Here is a 26,729-nt window from a genome sequence, read left to right as displayed (position 1 = left end):
ATGGCAGCAACAACAGTGTAGTGGACAGCTGCCTTTGCCTTCTAGGCCATTGACATCCCTGTCCCCAGGTCCTGACCAGGCAGGCAGCCACAGGCTGGGCTAAGTACACAGTGAAGCAGATTAGAGGTTTTGAAGTCCTTCTGCTTGCCCGAAGCTCCAGGCTAGGGCAGCCCTGCCCTCCCCTCACTCCCTCCTTTCTCCCAGCCACAGGCCTCCCAGCCCTTCCTCCAGCAGAGCTTTCCCTGTCTGGCCACTTTTCTTCAGGCTTTTGCCAACATGCCACCTCCTCTAAGAAGGCTTCTCTGACAGCCCCATCTGCGTACTCCATCCTACCTCATTTGTCCTCCCCTGCTCTTTCTTCAGGACCCTCACTAATTGAATCTGTGCCATGTAGTGACTTAGTTGTATCAGTTAGGGGGCGGCACTGGCTCTCCCTTCTACAGCCCCCATGTATCAGTGGTTAATGAAACAGAAGTTGTCTTGCCCACATAACAATTTAGTGAGGCTAAACAACAGGTAGAGTTTGCCAGGTGATTTGGGGGCCCAGGCTCCTTCCAGGGTGTGGCTCTGCTATCTCTTGGGGCCTTGGAGTCCCCTTCTGGATCCCCTGAATATATAGGTGATGGTGGGAGAGACAAAGACAGAACTAGAGATAGGGAAGACAAAGAAGAATGCTATGGGAAATTTTTATGGACCAGGTAGGGGAGTGGCTTAAATCCTCTTGGCCGTGTTCAATTGGCTGAGATCCAGTCACATGGACACACCTAACTGCAAGGGCAAGTGGGAGATGTAATCTTCCCGGTATTTACAACAAACAAAATGGCATCTGGAGAACTCATTCAGCTATATTTATTTACCATGTTTCATTGAATCTGAGACGTCATCTGTTGTAAGGCAGCATTGTTTTTGGAACTACCAGTTAAACTATGACATGCCATCCATTTCAGATGCTCTCTGATTTCCGAAATGGTGAAATGTGAGAAAAGGGTACAGCTTAGAGTCAATAAGGTATTGCCTCTTCCTGAGGTCAAGGACCTGCCACCTGTTCATCAACACATTCCCAGGGCTAGAATAGTATCTGCCATACAGTAGGTAGTCAAAAAATTTTAGTCAAATGAAAGTAAGTGAATAAACAAGTGAGGTGGTGCAGGAGCTGTTCTTTTGGGAGTCAGGTGTGGACTAAGGCATCCGGGAGCCAGGCCATGTTTGCTCACCTGTGCAGGGATGCTACAGGGGTGGGAGGCCACTGCCAGTGGCAACTGAGGCTCCCGGGACTCTGCCTCTGACCCTTGCTCTCCTCTGCTGCCAGCTTTGATATTCTCTCTCACTGCACATTGGTGGGATGTGTGACTCTGCTCAGCTCCTGAGCTCTGCGACTTATTACTTTTGTCCCCGGGGAGGCAGCCCTGACACCAGAAATCTCCTGGGAGAGACTCAACCTAGCTTGAGTCAGATGCCCAACCTGGGTCAGTCATCTGGGCCAGGAAGTAGATGTCTGTAAAAATATGGCATCTCTCCAGGGAGGGGTTTGTGTGTGTGTGTGTGTGTGTGTGTGTGTGTGTGTGTGTATGTGTGTGTGAGAGAGAGAGAGAGAGAGAGAGAGAGAGAGAGAGAGAGAGAAGTATGACCTCCAAGAGAAGGTGAGTTCTGGGCAGTTGGTTCTAGACGTGCCTGTATAATGGACCCCTTTGCCTGAAAGGGACTTTCTTGGTGGAAGTAGCAGGTATCTGAGCACATGATTGAGTGGATGGATGGGCAGATGCAAAGATGGAGGGATGATGGAAGGCAAGAAGGAGTAAGACAATCTTGCTTGCTCTAAGATTGAACTTTTTAGAGACCATAAATGGAAGCCATCTCTTTATTACCAAAAGGGTATGCTAGGAACAACTGCAGTATTTACTGAGTACTACTGAATGCCAGCCAGAGTGCTAAGCTTTTTTTTTTTTTTGGCAGCACTGGGATTTGAACTCAGGACCTCACACTTGCTAGACAGGTGCTCTACCACTTGAGCCACTCCACCAGCCCAGCCCTTTCTTGTGATGAGTTGATGAGATTTTTAGAGATAAGGTCTAGAGAACTATTTGTCTGGGCTGGCTTCAAACCTCGATCTTCCTGATCTCTCCTCCTGAGTAGCTAGGATTGCAGGTGTGAACCACCAGCGCCCAACTCTAGGCTCTTTTCTGTACTAACACAGTAAATCTTAACACTGCCCTGTGAGATGAGTACTCTAATCTCATCCCCATTTTACAAATGAGGACACTGAGGCACCAAGAGGTTAAACAGTGAGAAGAACTGGGATTCAAACCTAGACAGTGTGGCTCTGATCAGTGAGCTCTATGACCCAGTGCTGTGGTTCCTGTGAGAACTGAATGCCAATCCAGAAGCTACTGTGCTCGGCAACAGCAGGTGGAATGTTTGTGCCATGTCACTGCTTGACATGGGTGAAAATAAAAACAGGGTGGAGAAGAGTTAATTCAGAGATGTCAGATCTCCCATAGGTCACAGGAGGTGTGCTGGAAGCACATTTCAATTTTTTATTCCATTCTTCCCCCAAACACCTCCTTTGTGGAGGTCAGAACCTAAAGTAAGAGCCACCAGGTACACTCGGGCCTTGCATGAGGGCGCTTGACCAAGAGGACCCAAGTGAGAGCTGAAGTTAAAAAAAAACAAAAAAAACCAGCAGTAGGCTAAGCACTGGTGGTACTATAAACCTAGGTACCCAGGGGGCAGAGATTGGGAGGATGGCAGTTCAAGGCCAGCCCAGGCAAAAACAAGACAAAACAAACAAACAAACAAAAAATTCTATCTCAAAAATATCCAACACAAAAAAGGCTGGTGGAGTGGCTCAAGTGGTAGAGCACCTGCCTAGCAAGGGTGAGGCCCTGAGTTCAAACCCCAGTACCAACCAACCAACAAACAAACAGCAATGGTCACCTGTGGCAGGTGGACTAGGACCTCCCACTATCCCAAGGCAGCCACTCCATGTCCAGGTGACTCTTCCTGCATCAGCAGAGCCTGTCTCTTACAATGATGGATGCAGCCTGGAAAATCATGAATAAAAAACCCTGATTGAAAGACACTAATTACCCATCATTATTTGCTGTGCAGTAATTTGTGTGGAACGAGATTTCCATCAGTCGTGTGGGATCAGCCTGGTTTTGACTAATTTTTCTAGTGACAAGATTCGTAATTAGAGATTTCTGCCTGAGCGCCAGCGCTTGCAGAGGGAGGCAGGTCTTGTGAAAGCCACTGCGCTGGTGTGTCATTTTACAGCCCCAGGTGGCAGAGAGGACCCCAAGGCGAGAAAGAAGAAAAGTGTTAGAAAAATATTCCCAAGGGTGCCAAATACAATTGAAACATCGCAGAGCAAAGTGCCTCAGCAGCCGTGTGGCCTAGGTGGGGAGAGTGGCAGGTAGATGACTTCCTGGGCAAGTCACCCTCACTGTGTGTGTAAACCCCAGACCCCCTGCCCAGGTATCACCACCACCAACCAGCCTGGCTGTCTAGTTTGTGACCTTAAGCAAGTCACTTAGTTCTGGAGGCTTGGGTTCCCTCATCTGACAGTCACCAGAGAAGGTAGAACCTCTGAGAACTCACCATTCGTGAGCAACTGTGCTGCTGTGTGTGTGTGTCCAAGAAAGTGTAACCTATTATTGAAAAATTATGCAAGGCTTCAACATCCCAGGAATGATTAAAAAAAAAATTATCTAGCCTGGCATGGTAGCACACATCTATAATTCCAGCACTTGGGAGGCAGAAGCAATTGGATCTAGATAGAGTTCAAGGTCAGCCCAGACTATATAGTGAGACCCTCTTGAAAAAAAAAAGAAAGAAAGAAAAACAACCAAAATATTTTCTATTTAAATAAGCAATTCATACTACTTAGGGGAAAATGAGTTTGAGCTCATGATATTTCTGGGTTTAAAAAAATGCATATCTAATTAATGGACCTCAGTGCACAGAAGTGGATAATGTATTTCTCACAACCCTCAGTTATAACATGTCCATCATTGGCCTGCTCCCCTCCCCCTCATCCCTCCCAGGTAGGTAGTGACTGCCTTTGAATCTATGGCCAACAGGAAAGCCAGGCCTTGATACTAATTCATATCTAGCTACATGATGGACCCTATCCTATGCCTCTGTAAAAGGTATTCTGGTTTGGGGGCTTTTTTTCTGAGTCGGGGTCACAGTCTCACCATGTAGCCCAGGCTGGCCTTGAACTCCTAATTTTCTGCCTGAGTCTCGAGACTGCTTAAGTACTAGGATTACAGGTATCTGCAGTACTTTTTTTCTTTTTTTTTGGTGGAACTGGGGTTTGAACTCAGGGCTTCATGCTTACAAAGCAGGTGCTCTACGACTTGAGCCACACCTCCAGTCCATTTTGCTCTGGTTAGTTTGGAGATGGGGTCTTGTGAACTATTAGCCTGGGCTGGCCTTGAACCATGATCCTCTTGAGTAGCTAGGCTTGATCCACTAGCACCTAGCTTGTAATACTATATTTAAAGGAAGTTTAGAAGTCACTTCCATGTGCCCGAGGGGATGGTTTGTAACAAAGCCTTACTGGGAGCCTGAGGATCTGCTTTAGTGAATGGTGCAATGGCCACTGGTTAGCAAATTCATTACAGAAATGTATCTAAGAGTCTCTCAACTGTTCAGAAACCACTTTTCTTCTGTAGAGTGGATCCCCATTTCTGGCTTTCTCCCAGCCCCCCTTTCATGTTTTGAGACAGGGTAAGACCCTGTCTTTGTAGCCCATCCTGACCTTGAATTCTTGATCCTGCTGCCTCAGCCTCCCAAGTGCTGGGATTACAGGTGTACCCTACCATACTCAGCTCACCTGGTCAACCCTTTTCCCTCCTGGTATGGCAAGTTCCTTACAGGATTGTCCTCAATTTTGGATCCAGAAGGGTTTGCTAGTTAACCACAGGCCTTCCAGCTGCTATATTTTCTGGAAGCAGATTCTTGGGAAGACCACAACAACAGCAGTATCTGGCCTTAGGGCCAGCATTGTTCTAAGCCTTTCCCTTCTCTCACCCAGGACGTCTTAGGAAGCAGGTGCTGTGATTGAGCCCATTCTACAGAGAGGAACCCTGAGGTCCACGGAGGATGAGCTGGCCACTCAAAGTCAACAGAAACATGGAGAATGGCACATCTGATGTCAGTGTGCAGGTTCTTAGGGGATGCAGCCACTGGTTCCTGTGCTCAAGAGTGAGGCCTGGGCAGAAAGCCACCTGGGCTCAGGGCAGTTCTGCATGACCTAGATTCTTCCAAGGGGTGGGAAGACCCCACCTCACAGGACAGAGTCCTCAGGCCAGCGCTCTCCTCCATCTGCCGACCAACAGCAGGCCACCTCCAGGGGGCCAGCTGGGATTCCAGCTGAGAAATCTCTGATTATCTCTCTTGCAGATACCCAGGAATTCTTTTTCTCCTACAGGTCCAAGGCAAAATAGTTCAACAGTTTGAGTGTCATTCAGAATTTTCCAGATTCTACAGGTCTCCATGTTAGGAAATTTTTCAACCCTTGTCCAGCAGGGCATCCCTGGGAGTCAGGGCACTCTGGGGAACAGAGCCCAAGACTAGACACTGAGCAGATTGGGGGCAATCACATGGTGGTGACATTGAAGCCAGGGCCGCTCATGCTGAACTCCGGGATGACCCAAGGGGCTTCCACCATGGACTATTGCTCTTGCAGATGCTTCTGTGATGGGTGTCTGTCCCCTCCCCTTCAAGAATCAATAGTCATTGATCCAGTTGGGCGCTGGGTCCCAGCTAGCTACCAATGATGGAACCAACTGGACTTCCCTCCTCCCACAGCCCATTTCTCAGCTGCCTTCCAGCCTCCTCCTGCTGCTGCTCTCTCCCTAGACACTGCCTTGGCCACCACCACGGCCACCTCTGAAATCTTAAGTGCCAGATTCTCAGGCCCTGACCCCATTTCCCAGCCTTCTAGCTTCCTTGCTCCTTCTTCCTGTTGGGCCTCAGCCTCCGCCCCATGGATACCTCTACTCTCTTGGCTCCTCCATGTTCCCTCAGTTCCTTCCTCCTGCCATCACTCCCCTCCAGGAATTGCACGGTTCACCTCCTGTGCACCGTGTCTTCAGCTAAGTCAGGTGTTCTCAACTGGGGATGGTTTAGGACCCGGGGAGGCTGTCTGGCAATGGCTGACAAGGTTTGGCTGATGTATGTGGATGGTGGTGCTACTGGTATGTACTGGGTAGAGGCCAGCAGTGCTCTTGAACATTCTGTAAGGCAAGACACCAAAGATTTGCCCAGTCTCAAGTCTCAGTTTTGCTAAGAGGCCGGGAGCCTAGGTCTCAACTTCTGAAGGGCATGTGGCGTCTCCCCTTCAGAGTGAGGTGAGGGGCCTGGTAAACCTTTGCACCTCTGATTTCTTCTGTTTTGGCCTCTCACAGTTTTATTGCCAACTTTCTTCCTTCTCCTGGTCGATCCTTCAGGACTCCGGCTTCTGCCCACCTCCCTGCAGTGACAGGCTGGAGTGAATGGGGAGTGAGGGGTAAAGAGGACCCCACTCAACTCCCCCCATGCCTCCTACTAACTTCCCATCTGCATGGCTGGCCTTCCCCCTTCGTATCCCAGATGCCTTTCAGTCTCCTACTTGATCCTCCCACAACTTCAGTGGTGCTCCAGCTTAATGCCCATAGGAATCCCAAATGGGCTGCTCCAAACAAAATCAAATGACCACACTCCTCCACCCCACCCCACCCCCGCCTCAACCCAGGGGAAGCTTGAAATTCCCTGTTCAAGCTGCTTACCAGGCTGGACGCCAGTGGCTCACTCCTGTAATCCTAGCTACTCAGGAGGCAGAGATCAGGAGGATCATGGTTGGAAGGCAGCCAGGCAAATAGTTCCATGAAACCCTATCTTGAAAAACCCTTCACAAAAAAGGGCTCAAGGTGAAGGCCCTGAATTCAAGTCCCAGAACCACAAAAAAAAAAAAAAAAAGCTGCTTAGCTGATCCCTAGGAAGGCTGAACTGCAGTTTGAATAAAGCTAACATTGATCTTTTCTATCTCTAGCCTTCTCTTCTTGACTTTCCTCTTCACTACCAGCGTTTAGCATAGAGTGACAAATAGAGCATCTTTGATCTGAAAATTCAAAACCCAAAATGCTCCAAAATCTGAACTTGTTTTTTGTTGTTAGGAGTACGGGGCTCTAACCCAGTGTTTCACACATGCTAGACAAGTGCTCTACCACTGAGCCACACCCTCAGCCCCAAATCCAGAAACTTCTGAGTGCCACCATGACACCACAAATCTGATGGTTCAATGTACACAAACTTTGTTTCATGCACAAGATTATTAAAGAGAACTGGAGGAGTGGCTCAAGTGGCAGAGCGCCTGCTTTGCAAGTATGAGGCCCTGAGTTCAAACTTCAGTACTGCCAAAAAAAAAAAAGATTATCAAAGATATTTGTGTAGGGCTGAAGATGTAACACAGTGCTTGCCTAGCATGTGCGAGGCTCTGGGTTCAGTTCCTAGCACTGAAAAAAATTGTATAAAATTACCTCCAGGCTATGTGGATGAGATGTATATGAAATATACACATCTTGGAGAGGAAGACAGCTCATTATTTGAATACGAACATTCCAAAATCGGAAGAAATTCCATATCCACAACAATTCTTTTCCCAAGCATTTCAGATGAGGGATCCTCAACCTGGAATTTATTATCTGCTTTGGGGAGAGGAAGAGGGACTGATGGGTCACGATACTGGGTCAGGAGATGGGACTAGGATTGCCCAGGACAAATGGGAAAGTGTGGATACTGTCATGTTAAAATACCTTAAATTCCTTACATCTTCAACACACTCCCTGCTCATCACAAGCTCCCAAGGACTCACAGTAACAACACCCCTTCTCACACCCACACCCCTGTTCACAGGGGAGCTGGCACTGCTGAAGTGTGCGGGCACGCTTGTTGTCACCCCTCCTTTAACCTGGGCAGTAAACTTCCTGACGAGCTAACTGTCTGCATATACTGCCTTCTCCAGCCATTGCAGAGTTGTCCGTTCTCTAGTGCCAGGCCACCTCCTGATTACTAAGTGCTGTGGACACTGGCCTCTTCTGATCTTGCAGCCACATCCAACCTGCTGTTCACTCCCTCCACCCCTTGGCTCTGTGTATCACACTTTTGTGATAAGTTCTTGTTGTAGTGGTGTTTTTTTGTTTGTTTGGTTTGGTTTTTTGACAGTGTTGGAGTTTGAATTCAGGACCTCACCCTTGCTAGAAGGTGCTCTTACCACTTGAGCCATTCTGCCAGCCCTTTTTTTGTGATGGATTTTTTTTTTTTTGGTGAACTATTGGCCCGGGGCTGGCTTTAAACCAGGATCCTCCTGATGTCTGCCTCCTGAGTAAGCACCTGGGTTTTTGTTTTGGTTTTTTGAGATAAACTCTTGTTATATAGCTCAGGCTGGCTTCCAACTTGCTATCTTCCTGTTTCTGCTTTTTAAGTGCTGGATTACAGGCATGTAGGGCCATGCCAGCCTAGGCTGTTTTAATTCTCCTCCATTTCCTCTGGCCACTTCTCTATCCTCTTCTTAGGCTTCTTTCCCTCTGTGCTTCTACATTTTGCTGTGAGTGAGTGAATGAACGTTGTTGTGGAGGTCAAGAACAGATGGAAGACACTTGTCATAAAGTAGATGCAAAATATGTGCTGTCTCTGGAAAACACATTCTATGGGCCTTATATAATGGTTACAGAAATGAGAAAGCTGAGCTTGGCTGGTGGCTCATGCCTGTAATCCCGGCCTCAGGAGGCTGAAGCAGAAAGATTACATGTTCAAGGCCAGCCTGAGCTACATAGTGAGACCTGTCTCAAAAAACAAAGAAAGAAAGAAGAAAAAAACCCCAGAAATTAGAAATGACTTCATTAGACCCCCTACCCTCCCAGCAGGAGTTCAGGTGCTAAATTAGCAGGCACTTCCTGTGCCAACTCTGACTGAGGCTAAGATGGAGCCCTGGAGGCACCAATTAGGGCCTGGGCATAGCTGTGGGGGCAGCTCCAGAAAGATGCTTTGGGCCCTTCTGAATCAAAAAGGAGGGGGCTAGCAAGGAAACCAAGGCTTGGGGACACAGCCACCATCACCCTGGGTATCCGTCAGAGTTCAATGGGCTGGGAAGGCAGCTGGGAAAACTGTGGCCTCCCACTCCTGGAGAGGCTGTATCTCCACCTGCTTCCCTCAGGGCAAATGTTTCTTGTACCACCAGGGACAGATGAAGCAAGGGGCATATAGCACATGCTCCTAAAACAGTGTAGCTCATGAAATCTTTGGAACTTTCTGGAGCCCAGGGAAGGCTGGATGGAGGTCAGGGACTGGGAGTTCTGGCCCAGTAGCACTTCGTTGTGCATTTGGGATGGTCCTTTAAAGAGCAGAACCTAAAGTAGCCATCAGGGGAAGTAGAGAGGAATAAAAGCTTAAGAGTTGCCTGGTGCCAGTGGTTCACATCTGTAATCCTAGTTACTAGAGAGGCTGAGATCAGGAAATTCAAGGGTATGTGGTCAGCTGTCCTCATGTTACTTCATGGCAGGGTATCTGAGGAGGAGGCCAGAAGTACACTCCTGCCTGCTCAGCCACATTTTCCTCTGGATGGTGACCTGCCAGGCTGATGGCATCTCCTGGGGACACAGCCCTAGCAGTTGGAGGGACAGTGGATAGCATTGCCCAGGGAGATGATGGAGCACCAGAGATGTGAAAAGGTCTGGAGGAGACCTTCAATGGGGTGGGGGTGGGGGTGGGGGGTGGGGACAAACGCCTCTGCCAATGCAAGGGAGACTACGGTCCTGCAGGAGAGGGTTCCTTTTGAAACTGAAGAGCCCTAGAGCCTCGACCTCTTGCACACTACATTCCAGGCAGTGTGAACTTGAGAGCCGCAGCCTTGGGTGGTCTTTTATCTTAAGTTTCCGCAGCTCCCAAGTTGTGATTACAACTGTATGAGGTTCCCACCTCTGCACACATTCAAGTGCAGAAAGGGGGCAACCTTACGAGGTATATTGGTCATGAAATCATTAGTGGGACCAAGGGTTGTGGAGGCCCCTCCACCAGAAGACTGCACAGACACCTTTGTGGTCTTGGAGTATGGCCAAGGACTGTGATGTGGGGTTGGTTTTGTGGCTGTAATGAAGCAGCCCCTTTTCAAGGAGTGCCCAGTCTTTTCATCAGTGGGCTGCCCAGAAAAGGGACTAAGAAGCAGGTTACCACTGTCTCTGAATAACACCTGAGGAGGGATCCTGGAAGCTCCCCTGTGGGCCCTCCAGCACTGAGATCCTCCTTCCTGCCTAGGAGGTGGCTTTCTGCTTGCACTGTTTTCCAAGAGTTTTCTTTCTTCCCCTTTCACCTGGACCTCGGGGCATGAGTCTCAATTTCCTCTCTCCCTCCATAGAGAGAGGCAGACCAGAGAGTGGGACCACCTGCGTATGGAGCCTACCCAGGCCTCCTGACTCAGATTCTGGATAGCTGGGTTCTCTGCACACACATCTTACTTAAGCTCCCTGCTGTGAGCTCAGCTGCATTTCTTCTCCGTGCTGAGATAGGGACAAGTTCCCACTCTTACTGTAGGAGCTGTGGGAGGGGTACATCCTAGCTGCAATCTCTGCTACCCAGCATGGCTCTGGGAGGAGGGATTTCCGGTTACCAGGAAACATGCTGTTATCCCGCAGTGACCCGCCATATTGGTGAGGCTAGTAGACCATTTTGGTGAGCCAGGGAGGTTCCAGGCTAAAGTTAAGCGCTGCAGTGTAGCTTCGTGGTGGAGCCCAGGAGCTTGAGACTAGCCTGGGCAAGAGAGACCCCCATTTTTCAGAAAGGAAGGGAAGGAAGCAAGAAGGGAGAGGACAAACAGGTAGGGGGTGTGCACGCACATGGTTGGGGCATTCTGATGGAGGCGCAGCCCCTTGGTGGGAGGTAGACTGGGTGGAAGATGGCCTGGCAAAGAGGGAGGAAGGGACCTGAAAGGAGGTCAGGGAGCCGCCCTCCCAATTTGCCCTCCATTACCAATCCTTAACCAGCCGCAAAACCCAAGGGTGGTAGATCTAGCTGGTGCCTTTTCCAAGCTGCCTCTCTGGTCAGATGACAGTGAGGAACTGAGGGAAGCACCAACCTTGGGCTTGCCTTATGCTTCAGCAGGGTCACCATCCTGGATGAAGGGTACTGCGAATGGGTTATTGGGTCCTTGTACTGAGAGTGCCCGACCCAGGGCTCTGCACACGGAAACGGTTACATTGTAGCCATTATGTATCGTTCTTAGGCAGAAAAGTTAGCCAAATATTTAGTTGCCGTCTTGTGTCACCCTCAGGCCAGCAATTTGCAAACTACGGGGTGTCTGAGCTGAAGTTTACCAATCCAAGGTTTCTTGGAGGGCTCACAAGGTTGTAGAAACTTGGTGTGAGCTGTACCAACTGGCCTTCTGGGCCACCATGCATCTCCCCAAAAGGCCTCAGCAGGCGCCCCACCCACCCTGCCGTGGCCCCGCCCTCCCACTTTGCTGGGACTCACTCCTGTGCTCTGTGTCCCCAGGCTGCTGAACCGGATGTCCGCAGACGACCGGCACCTGGGCTCCAGCTGCGGCTCCTTTATCAAGACCGAGCCGTCCAGCCCGTCCTCGGGCATTGATGCCCTCAGCCACCACAGTCCCAGCGGCTCATCGGACGCCAGCGGTGGCTTTGGCATGGCCCTGGGCACCCACGCCAACGGTCTGGACTCGCCGCCCATGTTCGCAGGTGCGGGGCTGGGAGGCACCCCGTGCCGTAAGAGCTACGAGGACTGTGCCAGCGGAATCATGGAGGACTCGGCCATCAAGTGCGAGTACATGCTCAACGCCATCCCCAAGCGCCTGTGCCTCGTGTGCGGGGACATTGCCTCTGGCTACCACTACGGCGTGGCCTCCTGCGAGGCTTGCAAGGCCTTCTTCAAGAGAACCATCCAAGGTGCGTGCTGGGCAGAGCCGGGCCTGGGTGCAGGGCCTGGGTGCGGGTGGGTGCGGGAGCATTCCCTAGAGCTTAAGTCTGGGCAGTCCTGGGAGAAGAGGTTCTGAAGGGCCCCTTTCCTCATGTCTGCATTCTAACCTAAGACAGTGTGCACCCCTCAACCCTCAAGAAAACCCACACAGATACCTCTGTGGATGTGTCTCGCCACCATGGGGAACAGTGTCAAATGTGTGCCTCTCAAAAAGCTTATTTTTCAGAAAAAAAAAAAATTACCATCACTGCTTTGCCCCTCCCATACCTTTTTTAAATAACAAGAGTCCCTGGACTGGAGGTGTGGCTCAAGTGGTAGAGCACCGGTTATTTAACTGTCCCTCCCTCATTTTTTTTTTTTTGGCGGTACTGGCGTTTGAACTCAGGGCCTCACCTTGCTAGGCAAGTGCTCTACCATTGTTTTCTTTTTAATTGCACAAGTGAGATGCGACTTTGTCACTGTAGAAGGCTCTGCCTTGTCCTCAGGGGAACTGGAACTATGTTGGGATCCCAGTGTGGCCTATCTTTAGGCCTTTTTTTCGATACATTTGCATATCATCAGGGTCACATGCCTTTCGCCATGGGGTAGCTGCCTCTTTCTATGGGTACTGTAGAGTGACTCATTCTGATAAAAGTGTGCAGGAGCCCTCTGGAGGCCCGCAGGTAAGTTGTGGATATTGGTGAGTCTGCCTTCACAGGGCTGTTGTCAAGTTCATGGCACAGAGAGTCTGCATGACTCCCACTCCAGCAGGCCTAGGGCAGAGCACTCAATTTCATCCGTTCAGTTAGGTCGTCTACAGAGCACCTAGTGAGCGCTAGGCATCAGGCAGTGTTCTAGTTGTTGGTGACAGGACAGAAAAGAATCCACACTGCAGGTAATCAGAGGCGCTGATGACCCTCCACTGGGCCTCCAGTGCCAGCAGCTGGAGGAAACCCCAGGACTCCTGTCCTGCCCCATCAGACCCTTCCTCACTGGCCTTGACTGGCCATCACGTGAATGAGGGTGTTCTCTCCTCCCGAATCCCCCCTTGAGGCAGGCTGAGCTTCCCTGGGATGATTCTGTTTATTCATTCAACAAGTATTTATTTGCTAAAAGTTCTTCAGATGACAATCTATTAAACCAATTGAGGACATTAGAATTGCACATGTTTGATTGGCTAACCTCCTGGGCTCTGGAGCCAGACAGTTCTACCTTACAGGCGAAGCAGCATGCAGGGTTGATTCTCTTTGTGCTTGTTTCTTCTGTAAAGTGAGCCACTATTCCTACCTCAAACAGACCTGTTAAGAAGATTGTGTGCATTTATATGTAGAAGGCACTCTGAATAGTGTGTGTCACCTGTGACGTGCTAAATAGATGCGTACAATTAGGATTTTTCACTTTAACAAAAATCATTTAAGACGCATTGTTATTTTTATTTATTTATTTTGGTAACACTGAGTTTTAAACTCAGGGCCTCATGCTAGCTAGGCAGCCCAAAGGCACACTGTTACTAAGACAACAGACACAATTTATTTGATCTTACAGAATAAATTTTTGTAATCTAAATGTATTAAATAAAGTAGAATGATTATTTTGATCTAATATGATTTAGATTATCTTAGGTATTTTTGTTATAAATAATATTTTTTCAAAGGAACCCTTAAAAAATAAGCGTGCAAAAAATTCAAACAGTGCAAAAAATAAAAGCAGATTTTCCAGAAACCCCAGACCATAGATTCTTTACCTAGCCTGGAAGGAGTCCTATTACCAGCTTTACCCAGCACATATTTATTTATTACTATTAAATCTTTTTTTTTTTTTGGCAGTACTGGGGTTTGAACTCAGGGCCTACACCTTGAACCATTCCACCAGCCCTTTCTTGTGTTGGGTTTTTTCAAGATAGTACTATTTGCTCCAGGCTGGCTTTGAACCTTGATCCTCCTAATCTCTTCCTCCTGAATACCTAGAAGTACAGGTGTGAGCCACTGGTGCCCGGCCTATTATGATTTTTAAAGCAAAGATGAGAGGGCCGGTGGCCAAGCAGGGGAGCATGGCAACTCAACTTATATTTATTAATGAGCACCTTCTGTACCAGGCGCCATGTTGGCTTCCAGGACAGAACCATGAATGCATCCTGGTCTCTGCCATCACTTTTTTCCCCCTTGAGTGTTGGAGATGGAACCCAGGGCCTCATCCATGGTGGCACCTGCCAGCCTTATACTGCCTACACTTGACTGAAGGCCCTGGCATCTAAGTGTGAAACAAGCTGTAGGATCCTGCGTGTTTTTGCTCCTGTCTGAGCCAGGGCTGGGGTCCTGTAGTCCAGTGATCTTACAAATCAGTGGATATTTGACACTCTTGAAATGTTTAAGCCAATTTAAGTTACTGAATTAGCAGTATTTTTCTTCCTAAATTGGGAAGTAGTCTTGGTTGAATTTGTCATTATTTTAGACTTCTTGAGGTCAGTTTTTGGCAGACTGCTTTTTAGGAGACAATCACATTTTCTTCTATCCATACAGCCCTTAAACAGGGCTGGTGTGTTCTGCATCAGATTTTCTGGAAGCAGAGGCTGGAATGTATAAATCCAGAAGCCCTGCTGCCCCCTCAACTGAGCCTGGAGTCCACAGAAAAGATCTGTAAATAGTCTTAATTATTCCTACCACGAAGGGGATACCAATCTCTTCCTAGAAATCGAAGACAAGCATCAGCCATGTGCAGTGGGAACTGGACAGCCGGCTCTTCCCTCCTCAGCAGGACAGGTCCGTGCTCATCACCACAGAGAGACTTTTCTCTCAGGAGATTGCTCTGATTTTTTAAAGTTTACTTTTTGGTTTTGTTCTAACAAAGATTTTGATTTTGTTGTTTATAAGTGTAGCAAAAAGAAAAAGACCTATGATTGGTCAATCAGAGACTAGCTAAGACCTGAGGAGTTCATTGAGCCCCTGCTCTGTGTAAGGCGTAGAGGGGAGAGGAGAGATGGGGACATGGATCCTGTCCCCCAGAAGCTGGAATCCAGTGCTTAATGCCATGTACCCACAGGCATAGCTGTAGGCGCCCAACTAGGGCAGTCTCCTAAGCACCTGCCCCTCTCAGGAGGATATTTGGGCCATTTTTTTTCTTTTTGTCTTCCTCCCCCTCCCCCCAGATGCTAGCGATCAAGCCTAGGCAGGAGTTCTGCCACTCAGCTACACTCTCAGCCCCCAGGCCATTAAAAAAAAGAAAGTCCATTCTCTTGAAAGGAAAGTTTTAGTCATGAAAGGATCCAGTATTATGTATATGTAAATTCCTGGAAGTCTCTGGAAACCCAGGCTAGCTCCCACTCTGCCTCTCTCCCTTATGCCTGCTCAGTCTGTTCAATCCAGCAGTTACAGCAGACTGGGAAGGAATTTCGCAGAAACTGGGATGCACCAGACTTGGGGGGAAAGCCCTTGGGTGGTCACTCCTTTGCAGATGTACCTGGCTGAGCCGGGTGCTTACAGAAGGCAGATGGGGAGGGGAAACTGGGGAATGAGGGCAGCGGGCATAACACAGCCTGCGGCTAGCCGCTCACTTTTGTAAATCAAGTAGGGTTGGAACACAGCCACACCTGTTCATTTACATATTGTCCTGTGACCGCTTTGAATAGGTACTTGCTAGGTAGCTGTCAAGTGAGTTTCCAATCTGCCATTTCTAGTGAGTTCACACTCTGTGTAGCAGCACAGATTCAGCTCCCAGCTCTCTGGGGCCTAGGCTCGTCCCCTTGTGGAGCCTGTGAGGTGGCTGTACTCACTCTGCCCAGTTCTGTGCTGCAGTGTGCAGCCCTGGGGGCTGTGGCTGCACTACCCAGAGTAGATGAGCCCAGAGATAGACAGAGGCACCTTCCTGAAGGGACAGAATGGCTCCAGGCGAAGGAGAGAGACCTCAGTCTGATTGAATTTTCTAGCATATCTAAAAGGAGAAAATGGCCATCCACTGGGATTGGCTAGCCCTAGAGGCAGAGAAAAGAGTCAGAGTTAGGCAAAGGCACCACACCTAGGAAAGGGAGTGTGTGGCCATTAAACTTTAACCGTTCAGATTAAAATCTTTTTAATTATGATCTCTTGTAGGTCTTCTGTAAATTGTGAACTTGCTAGTTACATGGACAGGTCAGTTTGTCCTTGGTTTGCATGGGCATTCCTGGGCTTACATATCAAGCTTCTGAACTTGGGCAGTGGGAGTCTACCTCAGCAAGATGGAGCCTCTTCTGTGGCAGGCAGAGGCGGCCTGGCCTTGGGTCTTCAGACTGAGTGCCGGATTCAGACTCTGATATTGACCCTGTAGCAATGAAAATCCTTGACATGAGTGCCAAGGGAGTGAGGTGTCCCTCCGAACAGCAACACTGGGGACTTTCCCTGCTGTATCCCCAACCTTTGACCCTCAGAGGCACTGAGCAATGGCTCTGCCTCTTGCTTCATTGAGAAACAGGCAGTCTTCAGACAGGAACTCACTCAGCCTGTGTCCCCTCTCTGCGGTTTCACACATTGACTCCACAGGTACTTCTTACCATCCACTCAAGGAAGGAAGAGATACCTGCTAGCCAGGCTTAGCCCTGCGCAGACTGCACTCACCTCTTCCCCTTCCCAGAGGCCCTCATCCCTTTTCTCCTCTTCTGTCCTCTCCCTCTCCCTTTCTACAGTCTCCTTCATGTCTTCCATCAACATTTAAACACCTCTAGTGTCTCCAGTCTTCAAAACACTATCCTTCACCCATCACTTACAGTCCTCAATTCCATTTTTTTTTTTTTTGGTCAGCACTGGGGGTTGAACTAAGGGCCTCACGCTTGCTAGGCAGGCACTATTACTGCCTGAGCCACTCTGCCAGCCCTTTTTTTTGTGATGGGATTTTTTTAAGATAGGGTGGTCTCGGGAGCTACTTACCCAGGATTGACTTTGAACTGAAATCCTCCTGATCCCTGCCTCCTGAGTAGCTAGGTTTACAGGTATGAGCCATCTGAGCCCAGCTCCCTTCTTGACCCACCTTCTGTGCCCACTTGTGCCCAGGCTTTGGTCACTTCTGGAATCCCAGTGAAGTTCAGCTCTGTAGCTCTTGCCCTCAACCCCTTCTGCAGCTCTGGCTCCCTTAACACTCAGTGCACATTTCCACAGGGCTGTCCCAGAAGTGCCCCACTTCCTCTAGGGAGGCTCCTCCCATCCTCTGGCCTTTCCCATTGGTGGGACCACCTCCGGACACATCAGTTCTTACCAGTGGACACTGCCCTCACTGGTCTGATTCCCTGGGAAGACAGTCCGAAGGAACACGGCTGCATTTACCTATTTCTCACTGACCCCCAGGGTCTCTCACTGTTCCTAGCCCACAGGAAGTTCTTAAGTTTGGTCAGTTTGCATATTTGAACATGTAGGAATCTAAAGTCGCTTTGACGATGCACTAATTTTAGTCTTACTTGCATATAATTAAGTCACATCGTGTGAAGCAGTATCTTAGAAAATTCATGTTTTGCTAGGCAAGTTTATGACAGATTTCGTGTGAACCTTGGATCTTTGCCTGCCTTCTCTGGAGCCCTTTCTCAGTCATTCCACACAGTATTTCAGGGCTCAATGTCTTACTTCCATCTTAGTTACTTAGATTGGATGAGTATGTATGTGCTTCCTCCCCAAATGTGGCTTTGTGTGTGTATGTGTGCATGCATGCATGTGTGTGTGTGGCACTGGGGTTTGACTCACGGTGTTGCTCATACAAAACAGGCACTCTGCCACTTGAGCCATACCTCCAGCCCATGTTTTTCTGTTTTGCAGTGCTAGGGATTGAACTCAGGTCTTTGACCCCAGCCCTTGTTTTTGTTTTTTGGGGGCAGTACTGGGGCTTGAATTCAGGGCCTTGTGCTTGCTAGGTAGGTGCTCTACCATTTGAGCCACTCCACCAGTCCTTTTATTTATTGTGGTGGTTTTTTTCAGAATACAATCTTGAGAAGTGTTTGCCCTGGCTGGCTTTGAACAGTGATCCTCCTGATTGATCTCTGCCTCCTAAGTAGCTAGGATTACAGGCGTGAGCCACTGGCATCCGGCAATATAGATCTTTTAACACTCAAATACTGAACTGGATGTGGTGGTGCACACCTCTAATCCCAGCACTTGAGGCAGAGGTAGGAGGATTGTGAGCTCAAGGCAACCCTGGGCTTCAGAGTGAGACTGTCTCAAAACAACAAAAGCAAAAACAAACAAAACAAAAACCAAGCAGTAGCAAAAAACAAGTATCAAGCAACCTCCTCTTTTCCAAAGGACAGAACCCCTCTGCCTTAAATTTGAGCTTATGACCATGGTTCAGTTCTGTGGTGGATATTTATTGAACACTGGTTGTTCTGGGGCTCGAGAGTGACCCTACCCTAGTGGCTCGCATTCTAAGAGGAAAGCAGACAAAAGCTATGATAGGTAAGAAGAAGCTGAGCGCAGACTGAGGTAAGTGACACAACACTGGGACCAGAGAGCAAGTGAGAGAGGAAGTCTAGTGTGGATGGAGGATCAGGGAAGGGTGTGTGAACAGGTGACTTTCATAGTAAGGTGAAGGCCACGCAAGAATCCTAGGAACAGTGTTCCAGTGGAGGAAACTATTTCAAGACCAGGAGAGTCAGCGTGGTCAGTGTGAGTGAGATGGGGTTGGAGAGCTTGGGCAAAGTCTAGGACCATGATGCCAGGTGGGGTGGCTTACTTCTGTAGTCACCATTACTTCAGAGGCTGGGGCAGGAGGGTGGCTTGAACCTTCTCAAGGTCAGCCTGGCTTCATATCAAGACCCTGTTTTACAGGCCTGCCTTAATAAAGTCATGGAGATTGATTAAAAGATAGAATACAAAAAACACCGGGGTAACCAATCAGTCCTGAGTTACAAGTCACAAAACACCTTACATCTCATCCCCGTGCTCCAGCTACCTCAAGACAGAAGCACACAAGGCTCTTTGACCTAAAAATGGATCCAAAGCTGCAGTAATTAAAAGGCATTGATAGTATGTGACCAGTATACAGCCCAGAGTCCAGAAAGGGACCAGTGTAATCAGGACTTTAATACACAGTAAAAGTGGTGTTTTGTTTATTTGTTTGTTTTGTTTTTTTAAAGAAGGAGTTCTGGAGATGTAGCTCAGGGGTGGAGCGGATGCCTAGCATGCATGAGGCTTTTGGTTCCAGCACCAAAATTTAAAAAAAGGTCTAGGGCCAGGGTGAGTGCACCCCCCTCCTTGACTCCCCAGGAGAGGTGGCCAGCGTCCCCAGGATGCAGGAGACCCTTCAGGCAACTCCTGGGTCTGTGACTTACGACAAGGAACAAATGAGAATGAGAGAAGGCATCCTGGCATGCGCTTCCTCTGTTCACCTGGGGCCCGGGTGCAGACTTGGAAGGAATGTCCCCAAGGAGTGGGCAGGGGCGTGATTGATGGGTTACTCTGCCTGGATCACCTCAGGCTTTTGTCCTGGAGAACTAGGCTGGCTGGCAGATCCCGGGGGAACCCAAGACAGTGTTAAGGAGACAAAGCCCAAGAGAGGGAGAGAGGTCCCAGTCCAGTGACTCGCCAACTGGCTGACCTTGAACAGGGACTAGGGACCTCTGCCTCAGTTTCCTCATTGATGATAGTCAGTAAAACCTATAGAGCACTGGCCGTCTGCAGGCCACTAAGCGAACAGGAAGCATAGCTCACAGGTCCTGTTTTGGAGATGCAAGATGTGATTGAGTTGACAGAATTGTGAGCTTAACTTACAACTCCAGCTCCACAATTCCTTAGTTGTAACCCCCGACAGGCGATGGTTTTCTGAGCCTTAATTTCTCTACTAGTAATGTGGGTCTTAGTAAAATAGTTCCTGCCCCTAGAGTGTTATTGCAAAAACTAAATAAGACATGCATGCAAACTGTGCAACTGAATGCCTGGCATAGGATAACCACGAAATAAAATGGTGATTATTTCATTAGTTATGCTTGGCCACAGGAAGCCATTGAAGAGTTTTGAGCTAGGAGTTCATTAGCTCTCCTTTTAGCATGATAATCTTGGCAATGAGAGGAACGAGGGTCTAGAAGCCAGGGAGACTGGGCACAGGGAGGCCACTTAGGAGGAGATGGTGATCATGTATTAGGAGATCTAATTAAACTGGGTGTGGTAGGTCATATCTGTAATCCCAGCACTTGGGAGATTGAGGCAGGAGAATCTTGAGTTGGAGGGAGGGAGAGTGGGAGAGAGGGAGACAGAGAAAGACAGGAAAGGAGGGAAGTAGGGAGGGAGGGAGAGAGAGGGAGAAGGAGAAGGAGAAGGAGGAAAAGAAGAAATAAGAAGAGAGAGAAATCTAGTTAACAGATTCTCCCAAAGTGGATTGAAAGTATAGCGACTTTCAATATTTCAGTATTTCAATATTTCAGTATTTCAGTATTAAAAGTGTAATGACTGAACAGTGGAAACAGGGTGCTGACGAACTTGGGCTGGGGGGAAGATTGATGGTGAGGCCATCAGGGGAAAAGAAACAGGAATTGTGCTGGTGGGAGAAAGGAGAAAGGAGTTTGAGATGGTGGATGAAGTTTTGGACATGTAGAGTTTGCTCATTTCACAGGGACCCTGGAGAGTTTGAAATTTGAGCCCAGGTGTGGGATCCCAGTGGGGTTTAGGTATAATGAGAGATTTTCTAGGACTGTGGTTCCCAAAGTGTCGTCCTCAGGCATTCTTTAGAAATGCAAATTGCAGGCCCCACCCCAGACCTCCATTTTGTTAGACCCCATGGACAAGCCAGGCTCAGCAATCTGATTTAAACACCCAGCCCTCCCAGGTGAGCTTGACAGCAAGCTCAAGTTTGAAAATACTTGTACTGGGGAAAGCCCTGGAGAGGGAAGACTGGCGGGAAGGAGGGGCTGGTGAGCAGGAGAGGGGAGGAGCCTGGAAAAGTACTGTTTCATCAGGAGCACATTTTCCCATGTACATCTCATTGAGCTGGGTGCCACAGTTACTGTCCTCCAGGCGACAGCTGTACTATGGTTGTCATAAACCTCGCATACGCATCAAAATTTGCAGAAGAGGGCTGAGGGTGTAGCTTACTGGTAGAGCCCTTGCCTGGCAATGCGTGAGGCTCTGGGTTAGACCACACACAAACATTCAAAACAAAAGACTTGCCAGTGGCCTGGAAGGGAACCTATGCCCTGTGGATACTGTCTTCTTTTTTGGTAGGATTGAGGTTTGAACTCAGGGCTTTGCACTTACAAAGCAGGCACTTTACTGCTTGAGCCACATCTCCAGTCCATTTTGCTCTGGTTATTTTAGAGATGGAGGGGTCTCAACTATTTGCCTGAGCTAGTCTTGAACCTTTGTCCTCTCAGTCTCAGCCTCCCAACTAGCTAGGATTGCACTGCTCATTCCTTTATCCTAACGTGCTGGTCTTGTACTAATGCCGTTAGCTCCTCTAGGAAAGAATCTCTGTTCCTGTCTTCAGCTTGGGGTGTTCTGGCAGTGGAGGGGAGAGTGGGCGGGGTACCCTCATGTTCAACGTGCAGTACTCCTTCACCCTGGTCAGCCTAGGCTCCCCCTCTGTCCTCAGCAGAGCCTGGGGTCTCTGTGCCCAGAGCATCCCTCACTCATACTCTCCGGGGATGAAATCAGATGTTGGAGGAATTCTTGGTGGTCACATGAAATGACAGTGGGATGATGCAATACAGACTTTCCTGAAAATTTGGTGTTCAGCTGCCACTTTGCTTCCCCTTCTGCTGATCTTGAGTCTTCAGAGCTTGAGGTTTTCTGAGGCTCTGCTGTACAAATGCCTTTTTCTTACCTGGATCTCTGATTTCAGCTAATTGGGTTTCTACTTCCTCCAGGGTTTTTTTTTGTTTTTTTTTTTTTATGGAACTGAGGTTTGAACTCAAGGCTTTGCAGATGGCAAAGTAGGCACTCTACCACTTGACCACTTGAGCCACACCTCCTACCCATTTTGCTCTGGTTATTTTGGAGATGGGGTCTGTTTGTCCAGGCTGGCCTCAAAACTCCATCCTCTTTATCTCAGCCTCCCAAGTAGCTAGGATTACAGGTTGAGCCACTGGTTCCTGGCCTACTTTCTCTGTTCTTCTGACAAATTCCTCTCTCAGTGCTGCCCTGTAGCGGCTTTTGGGATGCTGCAGGCCTGGTTCAGTGTGCTGGGACAAACCAGACAGAGGTCTGTCTGGGGTTAGGTTAGGAAGCTTCCTCACATCCCTTCAGGGGCACAGGAGGATGGATTGGAAAGGGAAGTGGAGAGAGCCAGGCAAGGGATTGAGGGTCTGGGGGCTGTGGCACCTGGGAAAGGAGTGAGGATTAAAAGGACCTTAGGAGCAGGAAGAGTCCAGATGCCACCTTGGGGTTTGAACTCAGGGCCTCACACTTGCTAGGCAGGTGCTCTTACCCCTTGAGCCACTCCACCAGCCTTTTTTGTATTGGGGTTTTTGAGATAGGGTCTTGAGAACTATTTGCCCCAGGTTGGCTTTGAACCACCATCCTCTGGATCTCTGCCTCCTGAGTAGTTAAGATTACAGGCGTGAGCCACAGGGGCCGGCAGATGTGTGTGACACATCCCAATGTCTTCTGGTATCTACTTGGGTAGATCTACCTGGATCTAAAAATTGGCGTGCTGACTTTTGTCCCATTAAGCAAGTGCTTTACCATGTACTCCATTAAGTCATGACTTGTCCAGCTTTATGAGATGGGAACTGTCCCCATTTTACGGGTGAGGAAACTGAGGCACAGAGAAGTTAGAATGACACCTCGCCTAAAGTGGAGTCTGTACATGTCTACAGTGGACACACTCTCAGGTTAGGACCCTAAATTTATGCTAGACGTTGGCAATGTCTCTGTCCTGGGAAGGTGCACCATGAACTTGCCACACTTGAGTTGGCACAGTGTGTGTGCACCCACCACTCATGTCCCCTCCCTAAACTCCCCTTGAGACTACAGGAACTCTGATGGATTAATCTCATCACTTTATCAAGGAGGCACTTACAGAAATGACAAGACATAGCCACCAACCTGGTTTTGCTGGCAGCCAGCCGCTGTGGCCATAAAACAAATTGAAAGGAACAAAAATAAATAAGTAACATTAGAACACACACACACACACCACACAACCACCACCACCAGATGACCAAGAATCGTGCTTTAATCTAGACTTGCTGTAAGCATTCAGTCCTCCTGTCTTGGGAGAGCACCAGGGCCAAACCCACGCACATGCCTGACCCCAATCTGATGAGGTCCACCCTCCCTCAAGGGATGGCAGCTGCTATGCAGCTGGGAGGGGGGAAGTGTGAGAAAAGTTAGCAGTGTGCAGGGCATCCCAAGCAATGCCAGTTGCCTGGAGCAGACTCTGGAGCCAACCTCCTGGGTTCAAGTCCCACCCTCCCTCAACCTGGACTCTGCTCTCTTTTCTCATCTGTAAATTCCTCTTTTGGGGGTAGGGAGTTGAGACAAGGTCTTACTATGTAGCATGGGCTAGCCTCCAATTCTCTATCCTTTTGCCTCAGCTTCCCAAGTGCTGGAATTACAGGCGGATATCACCATACCTGGCTTTCATCTGTAACTCGGAGAAAAATCAGTTCATCTCCAGGGTTGTTGGGAAAGTTAAAGACACGTAAATTAGGGTTGCAGCTGTACCACAATGACCACTGGTCCGTGTTCCCTGTCAGGATGTATTGAGCACCTACTGTGTGCTGAGTATTTGGACTGCAGAGAGGAGTTGACCTGGGTGGAGGAGACAGACAGAACAAGGCAATAGGATGGTAGTGGGTGGTCAGCAGAGAGAAGAAACACCTCCCTTCCCCAGTGGGGGCAGAGGGAGTGTGGTGGGTTTGTCCTCAGTCCTGAAGCAAAGGCCTGGCACTGGTAATTATGCAGAGTGGCTGGGGAGTGGAGGCACTCTGCTGGGGAGGCTGGAGATGGAGGGAGGAGTGAGACAGAGGCCAAATTCTCCAGAGCCCTGCAAGCCAAAACAATGCCTCAGTTAATTCATGTGTTTTCCTCCTTTCTGCTTCTCTTTAATTTTACCTTAATCCTTGTGTGAGCATTAAGTTGTTTTCTAAGTCAAACAAGTGGGTACTCTGGTAAATGGAGGGGTGGATAGAAGAGGGTGAGGAGCACAGAATCTTCATCCCTTCTCCCCTCATCCCTTTCCCCCTCCAACACAGAGGATGACTCCAGTCCTCCCTCAGGAGGTGGGACAGGGAGGAAGGGGGTGCCTGCACCACCCAACTCTCTCTTCAAGAAAGCCAGCTTCCTCTCCAGTAGAAATGTGTAAGAGTACTCACAGCTGTGGTGAGTGCTCCATGCAGTTAATCCTGTTGTCATCGGGGCCCAATACCATTCTTCCTTTCAAGTATTCTGTCAGTGGTTGCACATGGTTTGTACTTATTCCTAGAAAATCCAGTAGTGTAAAGATGGGTGCAGTGGCTCACGACTGTAATCCCAGCTACTTAGGAGGCAGAGATCAGGAGGTTCAAGGCTTAAGACCAGCCTGGGGAAAAAAAACTTAGTGAGACCTCATTTCAACATGGTGGTGCACACCTGTAATCCCTGCTAAGTAGGCAGAGGTCCAAGGCCAAGCCTCAGCAAAAAGGGAGACTCTATCTGAAAAATAACTAAAGCAAAAAGGGCTGGGGGCTTGGCTCAAGTGATAGAGCACCTGCCTAGCAAGCGAGAGGCCCTGAGTATCCCCCAAAAGAAAAGGAACAAAGAAAATCCCGTAGTGTTTTTCCATATCCCACATGGAGAGGCTGTGGCACAGGGATGGATTCCTGAGGATGCCCTCCTCACCTGCAGGTCACCAGGCCACCTCAGCTTCTGGATTAGCAACAGGGGCTTATCCTTGTAGGGCTCTGGGCAGCCTTGGGTAACTTGTTTCTGTTCCCCATGTCTCAGTTTCTTGGTCTGTGAAATGGGTCCATGGTGTGCCAGTTCAGGTTGTGGTGAGGATTGGAGGGAGCCAATGCAGATATGCACCTAGTAAGAGCATGATAACCCCTAGATGTTGTTACTATAAAGTAGGTGGGTTCAGAGGACAGGCAGGCTTCCAGCTTCTCCCTTCCCCTCCCAAGGTGATATCTATGTGGGGCTGCTTTGAGGGACTTGACTTGACATCCCGTGGCCTTGCCCTCCAGCACCAGGTGTGATGCAGGTGCACAGTGCACGCTTAAGTGTGGTGTCAGAAAGCCACAGCCTTCTGACTGGCCTGTAAGCCCTCCCCAGGACGAGGTGCTGATAAGGACCAGGGGTCTCCCTGACTTGAAGGTCAGTAGATTTCATAAGACTGGGTATTCACGCTGCCCATAAGCACTTTGGAAGGCCCAGGTTTCTCATCTGTGAAATGGGGAGAGTATTTGTTCCTCCTCCTAGTGTTGCCCCTGCCTATTGGGAGGCGGTGGTTCCAGGTACTTTTTTGCAGTACAGGGGCTTGAACTCAGGGCCTCACACTTTCTAGACTTACTAGGCTGGCACTCTTACCACTAGAACCACTCCTCCAGCCCTAAACTGTCTTTTTTTTTTTCCTTTGGTGGCACTGGGGTTTGAACTCAGGGCTTTGAGTTTGCTAGGCAAGTGCTCTCCCACTTGAGCACTCCACCAGCCTGTTCCAGGTACTTTTGGAGTTTACTGAGCAGCACACACTCTGTCTTCACAGAGCTCACAGCCTCCTAGAAACCCAGGGTCGGGTTGATGATAGCCCCATTATAACCCACTTGGAAATGAGTCGCAAATTCTCTCTGACACACACACAAATGTCCTTATAAAATTGACTGCATCCTTATTGACCCACACTCTGCACCAGTGTTTGTTTTCTTGCAGTACTGAGCCTCCTGCTTGCCCTTGGCACTCTTGCACTTGGCATGTGCTCTACCACTTGGGCTAGGTGCACCCCACCCCCCAAGCTCACACTTTACAAAGTTGGTTTTTGGGTTTTTTTTTTGTGGTAGTGGGGTTTCAATTCAGCAGCTCATGCTTGCTAAACAGGCACTCTACCACTCCTCCAGCCCTGTTTTGTGTTGGGTGTTTTTGAGTTAAGGCGTCTTGAACTGGGTTCGAGGCCTGGGCTGGCCTTGAACCACAATCCTCCTGAAATCTGCCTCCCAAGTACCTAGGATTATAGGTGAGCCACTGGCACCTGGCTTTAAAGCACCTTTTCACTCAAGGTCTTGCTATTCCTTTGGTTAGGAGTCAGCCCCTGTTTTGCAGATGAGGAAACCGAGACCCGTAGGAGAAAGGTGATTGACTCCAGGTCAGCAAAGGTTGGCATGGGCCTCCCAGCTGGCGACAAAACCCAGGCCCTGACCCCTGTGGGCTGAGTTTCCACAAGGCTTTTCCCAGCAACGGAAGCAGAGGGATGGATGATGTGGTCTGCACAGGGCTGTCTGGATTAAAGGCCAGTGCAGTGAGTTTTGATGTCCCTGTCTAGTGGTGGTTTCAGGGCTGTGGGTGCCTGGCCCAGACAGACCTTCAGACTGGAGTCCGAAGGAAGCAAGTGTGAAGTACTCTGACTGGCAGCTCAGAGCCCTTGCTTTGGGAAGCACTGCCCTATGGCACCCTAGGTAGGTGAGTTATAGCTCTGGCCAGTTAATCACCAACCAGCTGTCTACCAACAAGTCAGGGTCCTGGACGGCAGGCACCTGGCAACCCTCTCTGTGTTGCAGGGAACATCGAGTACAGCTGCCCAGCCACCAACGAGTGTGAGATCACAAAACGGAGGCGCAAGTCCTGCCAGGCCTGCCGCTTCATGAAATGCCTGAAAGTGGGCATGCTGAAGGAAGGTAAGTGGCCCCACGCTGAGGCCCCATGCCAAGG

General features: G+C 49.2%; 1 protein-coding gene across 2 annotated transcripts in view; it reads left to right on the top strand.

Moving 5' to 3' along the window:
- Positions 1 to 26,729, top strand: part of Esrrb (estrogen related receptor beta) — a 100,625-nt gene that overhangs the window by 40,302 nt on the left and 33,594 nt on the right. Inside the window, exons 2-3 of one of the 2 annotated variants that reach the window (XM_074067485.1) lie at positions 11,530 to 11,939; positions 26,579 to 26,695. In XM_074067485.1, the coding sequence (XP_073923586.1) occupies positions 11,530 to 11,939; positions 26,579 to 26,695 (527 nt within the window). Of the gene's footprint in view, positions 1 to 11,529; positions 11,940 to 26,457; positions 26,477 to 26,578; positions 26,696 to 26,729 lie in introns of those variants that run through there. The other variant, XM_074067486.1, reaches the window with a different exon arrangement.

Source organism: Castor canadensis, chromosome 3 (genome assembly GCF_047511655.1).
Source record: "Castor canadensis chromosome 3, mCasCan1.hap1v2, whole genome shotgun sequence".
NCBI classification, from domain to species: Eukaryota; Metazoa; Chordata; class Mammalia; order Rodentia; family Castoridae; genus Castor; species Castor canadensis.
The sequence above is the reverse complement of the archived record's forward strand: the minus strand, read 5'-3'. Positions and strand labels throughout refer to the sequence as shown.